The sequence below is a fragment of the Sarcophilus harrisii genome, chromosome 2 (genome assembly GCF_902635505.1).
Source record: "Sarcophilus harrisii chromosome 2, mSarHar1.11, whole genome shotgun sequence".
In the NCBI taxonomy this organism is placed as follows: domain Eukaryota; kingdom Metazoa; phylum Chordata; class Mammalia; order Dasyuromorphia; family Dasyuridae; genus Sarcophilus; species Sarcophilus harrisii.
The window spans coordinates 591,140,780-591,150,628 of record NC_045427.1 but is presented as its reverse complement, the minus strand read 5'-3'; the positions used below and the strand labels follow the sequence as shown (position 1 = coordinate 591,150,628).

The 9,849-nt window shown below is 44.1% G+C and overlaps 1 protein-coding gene across 1 annotated transcript; it reads right to left on the bottom strand.

Annotated features, from left to right (window-relative positions):
• Positions 1-356: 356 nt before the first annotated feature.
• Positions 357-9,159, bottom strand: MARVELD1 (MARVEL domain containing 1). Its single transcript, XM_031956211.1, has 2 exons — positions 5,918-9,159; positions 357-5,005 (listed from the first exon to the last, which is right to left on the bottom strand). Exon 1 carries the CDS (start codon positions 8,304-8,306, stop codon positions 7,785-7,787), a length of 522 nt encoding a protein of 173 aa, XP_031812071.1. The 5' UTR covers positions 8,307-9,159; the 3' UTR covers positions 357-5,005; positions 5,918-7,784.
• Positions 9,160-9,849: the final 690 nt, after the last annotated feature.

Here is a 9,849-nt window from a genome sequence, read left to right as displayed (position 1 = left end):
TAGATGGCAGGTAGTCCAAAACATGATTAACCACAATTTTAAAAGAAGTTCTAGTACTGGTAAAATGCTGTCAAACAATTTCAAATGTTGCAGAGAAATCTTTTGTGAAAAGAAGTCAATTGATGTGGCAAAGTTCATTGTTGGCTTATTTTAAGAAATTGCCACAGCCACCCCATTCTTCTGCAACCACCACCCTATTCAGTCAGCAGCCATCAACATTAAAGCAAGATCTCCACCAGTAAAAGAATTATGGCTCACTGAAGATTCAGATGATGGTTAACAGTTTTTGTTAGTTTGGTTATTTTTTATTTATTTTTTAGCAATGAAGTATTTTGAAATTGTGGTACACACATTAGTTTAGTGTGCTGAGTGGTTTTTTTTTTTTTAAGACTTAATACTGTTGCACATTTAATAGACTACATCATAGGGTAAACATAACTTGTGTATGTATTGGGAAACCAAAAAAATTTCGTAACTCACTTTATTGCAATTTTCATTTTTATTGTGGTGGTTTGGAACCAAATTCTCAATATCTCTGAGACACATGCATACTCTTACATTTTGTTCTTATATGCCTATCTTACAGCACAGTGTCTGGCATGAAGAATTTGCTTAATAAATACTTATTGGATTAGATTGGATACCCAGTTGTGATTTCAGAGAACTGATGATGAAATATGCCCTTACTTCTCAGCAGAAATGTGGTAGATGAGAGGTGTGGAATGAGGAATATATTTTCAGATATGTGTTGGTTTGTTACAAAAGGGGAATCCCTCTGGGGAACGGGGAAGGGAAGGAAGAAGAAGTCATTGGAAAATAACTGATAAAAAGAAAGAGAGAAAACACATCAATGAAACATTTAAAAAGGAAAAAAAATGGATTTTATTGGATTGCCCTATAAGTGATTGACAAAAGTAAAGGGAGGTCAGGGAACTAGGAAGGAAAAATTACTCATCACTCCTTCCTCTTATGAAAATTTCCACTGAAGCTGTTCTCAGTGAGACATTTATCCAATTAAAGCAAATAAAAGTAAAAATTGAATGCCTGGTAGGCATAATATTCCTCTGAATGCATTAAAAAAAAAAAACATAAATAGATCTTCAGTTAGATTTTCAAGCCGGCAACCATCACCCACTCCTTGTGCTTCAGATACCTTTTCCTCTCTCCCTTTATTTCTTCCAAAAAAAACCCCAAAACCTTTTCAGGGTATAAACTCAGATGTGCAAAATGACCCCACCCTTTGCTGGGCTCAGTAAGGGATTTAATAGGCAAATCTACAGATGTAAAGAGTCTCTGGTAAACACATGTAGCATGGGATAGAATGAGAGAGCCAAATAAAGATCTAGATCACTCCTTACCCAGAGTCAGCATTGGGGAAAGTTTTGCTTGCCAATGAGTCTAAGAAATGAACTCTCCTTGTCTATTAGATAGAAATCAATTAAAGCATAATTTTAGTCTTCCTATCAACCCCACCCATAGATTACAATTGCTTCCTCCATTTGAAGGCAAAATTTAGGATTAAATTTGTTTGTTCTATCCCTTTCACCTGATCACACATCCCATGTATGTGAGTATGAGTGCTGGAAAAAGTATCACCCCTGTCTGACTACTGATTACAAGTGAGAGCTTCCTCTTCTGTAAAATCTGAGAAGAGACTGGATAATGTGATTTCTAGATCTTTTTTTGACTTTCTGACTTAAAAAAAATAATAATCTAAATTGACTATGACCATTAAATTACCATCACCTCAAACAACCCCTAGGGGTAGGGAAATGGGCAGAGAGAGAAGCAGCATTGTTTACATTTGGATGAGGTCACTAAATCTTGCAGGGAACCAATGGTATGTATGTGTGTAGAGGGTGTCTCCTTCCAACCAGTCCCAGTTCTCCCTATCCTCAGGGACTTTGGAAAATCCAGATCATACATTCTACTTAGGATAATGTTTGCAAAAGGTTAGGAGTATCATTGCCACTGTACTCACTAGTAAAATTCTTTATCCCTAGGCTATCATCTAGAGCACATGAAGAGGAGAGGGCCAACTGGAAGAAATCTTTCTCTTCACTGAGAATTCTAGGGTGTTTGGATTTCTCAGTCCTCTCCCCAACACCTTGCTTTTCTCACTTACCTACTCTCAAGAAATTACATTCTATCGGAGGAAACATGTCCAAATACAAATAGATACAAAGCATAAATGTAGTTAGTACCCTCTCCCCTGGCTGTCCCCTGAAGACAGTTGCCATTCAATTTCTAAGGATGTGTCTCTGTGAGGAAACCCTACTAGATACAATTAACTCTCTGCAAAGATGTTTACTAAGATGACATAATGAAAATAGGACATGGTAATCATAGTTTGGGATGCGGAGAAAAGACCCTGATAATTTAACCTGCCTAGCAGAAATGTTGCACACACCTAAATTGTGTCTCTCAAACTGTCATCACCTCAAACAACCCCAGGGGATAGGGAAGTGAATCTGTAAGGGATCTGGAGAAAGGAAGTCCAAGCCCTTTGGTAGCAGAAGTTATATGAGTTACTTTTGCCATATTCTATAACTCTGCCTCACTATTATTTTACTCTAAGTTTGAGCCCACTCTTCCCATGGATTCTATATATATTTTTAGAACAGTAAGGCCCAGATTTATGGGAGGAATAAAAATAATTGCTAACACTCATATAGAATTTTAAAGTTACAAGGCTCTTCACATAAATTATCTTATTTGCTCCTTAAAACACCTCTGTGATGCAGATAGTATTATTAGCTATTATTATTTTTTAGATAAGAGAACTTAGTTGGGAGAGATTAAATGACTTTCCCAGAATTATACAGCTAGGAAATATTGGAACTCAGGTCTTAACAGACTCCAAGTCCGGTGCCTTATCCACTGACACCTAGCTAGTTGCCTAGAAAATTAGCAGCTGTGTAAATGATTGGCTCAATGATTTGAGAACTACATATTTTAGTCCATAGAATCTAATCTATTTTTCCTCTGACTTTTTGAAATATGCTCTCCCAAAATGTGGGAGAGTCATTAAAGGTTTTTGAGAAGGGGAACGATGAATAGAATAATACTGTTTTGCAAAGATCACACTGACTGGGAGAAGTTAGGAGGCTATTCATTCCAACCCTGCAGCCCACTAGGCTCTAGGGGGTTGATTGCCCTGCTGGCTTACAAATAGAGAGCCAATTGAGAGCCCGGGCAGGGGCTGGATCCTCCAAAATACCACAGAGTCCTTCCTGACTCTATCGGACATATTTTTTTCTTTTTGGTTCCTGACCTCAGGCAACCCTGTCTCAGAGTGAGACTGTCCAACAGAATTATGAACTGAAGCAAGAGCCCCTGCCCCTCCCCATCCCATCCCCAAGGAATCAGGCTGCTGCCAGAACCAGAAGAATATCGGGATCTTATACTGTCCCTTGGCAGCAGAAGATGCCTGTAGGCAACTACAAAAGTAGGGGGAAATTTCCCAGATCCTACATCTCACATTTATATCTTTCAAATTGCATCTTCACTGACATACACAAACACAGTCATGCATGGCAGAGGCAGATAAAAACAAGGTTTCTTTTCTCCACAGCCTCGGGCTCTGAATTTCTCTACTAGTTCTATTTCCTCTTCCCTAGGGGAATGCTCTAATATTTCTTCTTCTAGGGGAAGGCCAAAAAAAAAAAAAAAAACAACCCCCCAAAAAAACAACTAAGGTACAAAAGCAAAGCTCTACCAAATCAAAGACACCCTAGATGAGAATTCATCCACCTCCCATATGAAATATGAACAAAACTTTATTCAGAAAAGCAGATTAGTTTAAAAAACAAATCCCTGCACAAAATGAATGCATTGAGAATGCACTGAGGCAGGTCTCCCCAAACTGCAAGACTGCCCCAGTTGGCTGCTGCTTAGTTGCCTTCCTAAGTTGGTCCAGCTGGAGACTTAGTAGGTCATGTTCAGCAAGCAGCCATGGAAAGTCTGCACTAAGAGCCAATTGTAGGGTCTTCAGGGAAATGGATAGTGAACTTGTCTTTGGCACAGTTCAGACTGAGAAGATTTGAGTCCTGGCAACAAAGAGGCTGATTCTAGCCTAGGACGAGCCTCTAGGATTGGAATGTCTCTGAGACTAGATTCCCACTAACATTGAATGAGACTGGAGCTTGAAAATGTAGCTGAATGGGGTTAGGAAAGGGGATTTTCATATCAATCCTAAAATCTTCTCCATTTTGGAAGGCAAGAGAGTTAGGTTGGCAAGGATTTTGGAGGGTTAAAGGCCAATGGTACATCTAGAAAATCAGATGGTCTTCTATTATTCACTGGAAAGCTAAGAAGCATAGTTCGTTTGTCTGGCAAAGGTAAAAAGGCTGATGATGACATTAAAAAGGCCACAAATGAGATCTAATGGTATGTAATTTAAATGATGTTGGCATCGGCAAGGCACCCATGAATAACAAAAGTGAGGGGAGATCCCGAGTGGCACTTATAATAGGAACAATTAGACCAGGGAGAAAGATATAGCTTGGATGATAGTAAGAGGAGGAGGAGAAAGTAGAGAGGGAGAAAAGGGAAAAGGAGACAGTGGAGAAGGAGAAAGTGGAGGAGGAAAAAATAGAAGAGGGGGACGAAGATGAAAAGGAGGAGAAGAAGGAGAAAGAGGAAGAGGAGAAACTAGGGGATAAATAAGATCTGTTCATTGCTTGTCAGAAGTCTGGAATATGCACTCAAACACTGGCAGAGAGAAATCAGATTTGTGTATGTACACATATACATACACATGTGCACACCCACTTGGGAGGAGCCCAAACTTAGTTACACGCTACCCTAAAGTCATGTGTTACAGGCTCTGGAAACCAGTTGCTGGCAGAGTTGCCCAGATAGTGCTGTTCCGGTAAACTTTGACAATTTCTTGCTTCTTCTGTCCAGAGCTGTCTTCTCAGTCACCCTGCACTGACCATCCCAAACAAGATGAAGAGATGGCTAATGTGGGTAGCTGCTTGGATTCTTCTCTCAATTCTGCAAGCTAAAACATAAGAAAAAAGTTATTCTCTTCCCCTATATCATATCTACCCCCAGAAAGTCTGATTCCACTAGTAAGCCTGAAAGGAGGGACCAGCCTCCCACCCTGGGACAAGGCAACACTTTTCCCGAGGCTAACTGGCACTAGTACCCTCAGAGAATCCCCTAGAATCCCAGCTCTCCTTTCAGAAGAAAAGAGAACATGTTTTAGCCACCTCGGGGGGCATGGGAGAAGAAGGGCACTTACACAACCTAGACCAGACACTTTCTGTTTCCATTGGAATAACAGTGAAAATGCCACTTGCCAAAGATTTGGGAGTTAGGGGTGAGGGTGGGGAAGATAAATTTAGGAGTGAATGAGAATATATGCAAAATAAACACATTTACTTAATAGGCAATAACTGCATAAAACATGCCTCTGAGTCTCAAAGGAGGCTCTAAAGTTCCATCAGACAAGGTTGTCTCTACATGAAAAAGTTTCTGGTCAACAAATAAATTGCTTCATATTTTATGGAGCAGGAAGTAGAGGGGTCTTATTCTATGAATGCCAAGCCCCACACCTTTAATATTACTTATCTCTAAGTCTGGTAAGAATTGAAACAGTGTATTAAAAAAAAAAAAAGATTCTAGTATTGTTTACCACATTACCATGTTTCTAATCAAAAGGCTGGACTTCTAAAATAAAAAAAGTTGGCACTATTAAATAAGGGCTTTGCTTCTCAAAGATTTAGCAACTTCAAAACTGTGTTTTTATAGCAGTTGGCATAAACCCTAATCCACCAAAAATGAATGCATATAAAAATAAACGTGTTTTTCTGTTTTTACACCAGAAGTTTAGTGACTAACCACACCTAACTCCACCCCCCAGGAGTGGGGGATGAGGAGGGGTGGGGAGAATAGGAAAATATTTGCCTACCTTTCAGGGACCTTCATAGCCAAACATCACTCCCAAACGGTTCGTATAATCTCTGATTCTCCAACCTTCAGAAGACTTCTCTTTGGCTGTTCAATAAATGAGTGCTAAATTGCAGAGCCCCTAGATAAACCACAGGGATTCTCACCCGGTTTCAGAATCATGAAGCTGCTTCTCACCACTGTAAAGAGTCAGATCTTTTCCAAGGGGGAAATATAGTCTAGATAGAGCTCAATTTATTTTCCAAAGAGATGTAAAGTAGATAAAATGACCAGGCCCAGAGAGAGCTAAAATTTTAACAAGTTCTCACTTATCGAATTGAAAGAAGCCATAATTTCACAGAACTTTCCATAATGTACCTTTCCCCACCAGTCCCACCCAAGTCTCCTAAAATAATCTCCCTGAGTGAAACTGCAAAGACCCTCATTTCCCATATAGCTAACTCAAATTCAACCTTCATCTCCTAATCTGCAAACTAATCCTGCTCTGCTCTTGGGTACCACAAAGTTTATGAATGTTAGAATTTAGCCCTCAAACCTCTGGACAGACTGAGGCAGCTAAATTGGATCTCTTTGGTCAGGATTGATACAACTGATGGTTATCAAGAACTTCATATCTTGTTAGACACATTCTGACCCTCCACGGCTCTAGACTGAGAGGCAGCTTTTGTTTACTAGAAAAAGCACTCATCTGAATGTCAGAAGGCCAGAATACTTTTAGTCCAGTCTTCAAATTTTAAGGAAGGGATTCCCTTCTAGGTGACCCGTTTCCCCATCTCTAAATCGATGGAATTGTACTAGAAGATGGTGGATAAGATTTTTTTCTGCTCCAGTCTTTTATAAATCTGTGGCCCCTAAGGCCCATAAGGCAACTAGGTCAAGTCACACAGATGTGAACAGGTTTCTATGAGTGGGTGAGGAGGGGCCGTGTGTCTTGGTGAGCAAGATGGCAGAGACGCTCTAGCACCTAAAAGTATTTTGGTATTTTGGCATATTCCCTGGTACGCAGTACTAAGTTGCTGGATGTACTGCCCAGTCTGGAGCACCACACCAGGTCACAATAACACAAAAAACTACTCAGCTGAGAGGATATTGGTCATCCGGGAGGATGCAAAAAGGCGTGGCCCTGCCCCGGGTTAAACTTGTTCTTGGAGCCTCAGCCCATAGCCTTCCTGGCTCCTCGTTTATTCTGCCTGGAAGCCAAGTAACTGGCTGGCTGGCTGACAGCCTGCCGCCTGGCCCGAAGGGAGTAGCGGCTGCAAGAGGGGCCAAAGGAAAGGGTGGTGAGCTCCTCCCGGAGAAGGAAAGGAGGGGTTAAGAAACCGCTACAGAACAGGCTTCATTTGAAGAGCTTTCCCCGGATCCACGCGGGCGTCTCTGTCCACGTTTAAATGTAGGGAGGGGAGAGGAGCCTAGCTGTGGGAGTGGCGAAGGGGCTTTCACGGACGAGCCAGCCCCCGGTGGGTCCTCCAGTCTGTCTGTCTCTACCTCTTTCACAGTTTGCAGCCGGCCCGGGAAACTTGCAAAGTGTCACTGGCTTGCGTCCAAGCTTTCAATTCCCGTCTCTGCGTTTTGGAGACTGTCGGGGCATCCGCTCCCTGGTCCACTGTTTGAGTGTCTGTGTGTGCAACAGTTTGTCCAACTCCTTGTGCCTCGGTCCAGGCTGGGTCTTGTGGGCAATGGGGGGCGGGAGGGAGGAAGTGGGACGGCTGGGCAAAAGGAGCCCTCCGAAGGGGGCTGGAAGATCGGGAGGGCGGGTAGCTGGAGAGTGGGGCTGTACAGAAGGGAGAGGAAGGGACCTAGCGAGAGAGGCGGGGGGGTGAGAGGCTGGGCTGTTCCTCTTCCCCCCACCCCGGCGGCCCTGACCGGCCTCACGCAAAGTCCTGGTGGCCCCGGCAGCTGCGGCAGGAGGAGTAGAACGCCGAGAGCAGGTAGAGCGAGAGGCAGAAGCAGCCACAAACTGAGGCGGTCAGGAAAGCGTTGAAGGCGCAGGGCAGCAAGTAATGCTCAAGGTTGCAATAGGTGTGCTTCAGCGTCTGGTCGATCATGATGCCCGAGGCCGCCACGTACAGGCCGGCCGCCAGCAGGTCGTGGACCACGTTGGTGAGCAGCCAGCGGGAGCCCAGCAGCGGCACCAGCTCGTGCTTGCCCAGCAGGGTGGTGAAGTAGAGGCCGGCGGTCAGCAGCCAGAAGAACACGGAGACGAAGAGCGCGAAATGCACGGGGCCCTGGTACTTGCTGGACGCGATGGTGATCCAGAAGGCGGCTCCGGCCAGCAGCTGCAGCAGCCGCAGTATACCCAGCGGACTCCGCAGGAAGGATCTCTGCAAGCTCACCGAGCTCCGCGTCCCGGCCGCCGGCGGCGGGGGCTGGCGCGGCGGAGGGGGGCGCATGGCCCTGGGGCGCGGCGGCGGCCGAGCGGACCCGGAATGCGCCTTGAGCCGAGCGCCCGGCTAGCGGCGAGCCAAGAGGCAAGGATTTCAGGGACTTCCTTCCTCCCCGCGGCCGCCGCGGCCCCCCACCCCGTTAGCTGCCAGCTAAGCCGCCCCTCCTTTCTCCGCAGATCCTCACTCCTTCCTACTCTAGTCTTCTCGCGGCCAGCTTCCTCCCTCCCAGCTCTCCGGTTTCTCCGCTCTCTCCACCCCTCCAACCCGCTCTTTTCTCTTTCCCTTCTGTCTCCTCCCCCGAAATTTGTACACTCCCTCTTCCTGCCATCTTCTTTACCACCCTCTCCCCGTCGTCTTCTCGCCTCTCCTCCACTTTCCCAATCTCTAAAGTCCAGGGTTGGTCAGGGCGGAGCCTCAAACACCCTTCCGATCCTCGTTCCCTTCTGTTGCGGTCATTTCTGTCCCCCGTGGGACTGCGGAGGGCTACCCTGCCTTCTCTTTCCTGTACGTGCAGAAGCAAGGACTAGAAAGTCCCGTTACTTTCCTAACTTCAGTGTAGACTCTCTGCTGTTTCTGAAAGGTTGTTGTTCACACCCAAATGGCCATTTTTCTCGTCTAATTTAGCCCAGCCAAACTAAGCATGCCCCACCTTTTCCAGCCTGTTGCACACGGTGGAAAAGATTGGCCTTCTGCCACACCTACCTAAAAGTAATCTTAGAATCAACCCTTCTAAATGAGAACAGCTGTGCTGGTAAGTGTTTAACAGCTCACTTTCCAGAAAGGGGAAACAACAACAACAACAACAACAAAACTTGTGTTGATAACCCACTTTAAAAGTTTGGTGTACATTATTTATATTTTAGCCATAGCTTTCTTTTTTCCCTAATAAACATATATTTACATTTAATCATGCTGCACAAGAGACATTAGATCAGAAAGAAAAAATAAGCGAGCAAACAATAACGACAACAAAGTATTTTCATACTACCTTGTGATCTACTTTGAGTCCCCATAGTCCTCTCTCTGGATACAGATGGTTCTCTCCAACACAAGTCTATTGGAATCTAGCCATAAGGTTCTTAAATCTAGACAATCAACACAACTTGATGTGTGACCTTTGAAGATTTCTGTTATGTAAATGTCCGCACAGAAAACTGTACTCAAGCTGACTCCAGCATATTTTGTACCTCGGAAGAGCTAACTATTATCAGAGAAAAAGTTGGTAGCATCCTGTGTTAGAGAAGCCAACCTTGGGCAAATAGCAGAACTGGAAGGAGGTAGGAGACCAAGTGTAGCTGCTCACTAATTAATCTTGGATTTAAATCTGTTCCCCTCCTTGGTCTCACTAACAAATGTTTATTAATGGCCTATACTGTGCAATGCACTGGGCTAGGCATTGAGGAAAATAATGATAAAATCAACTGCATAACAGAATCTATATGGGCCCTTATGAAGATTATGATCTGAAGGGAAAGGGATATAACAGGGACAGGATTTACCTACTACCTCCATCATGCATTTGTTCAAAATCACACGGAATTCATGGAGT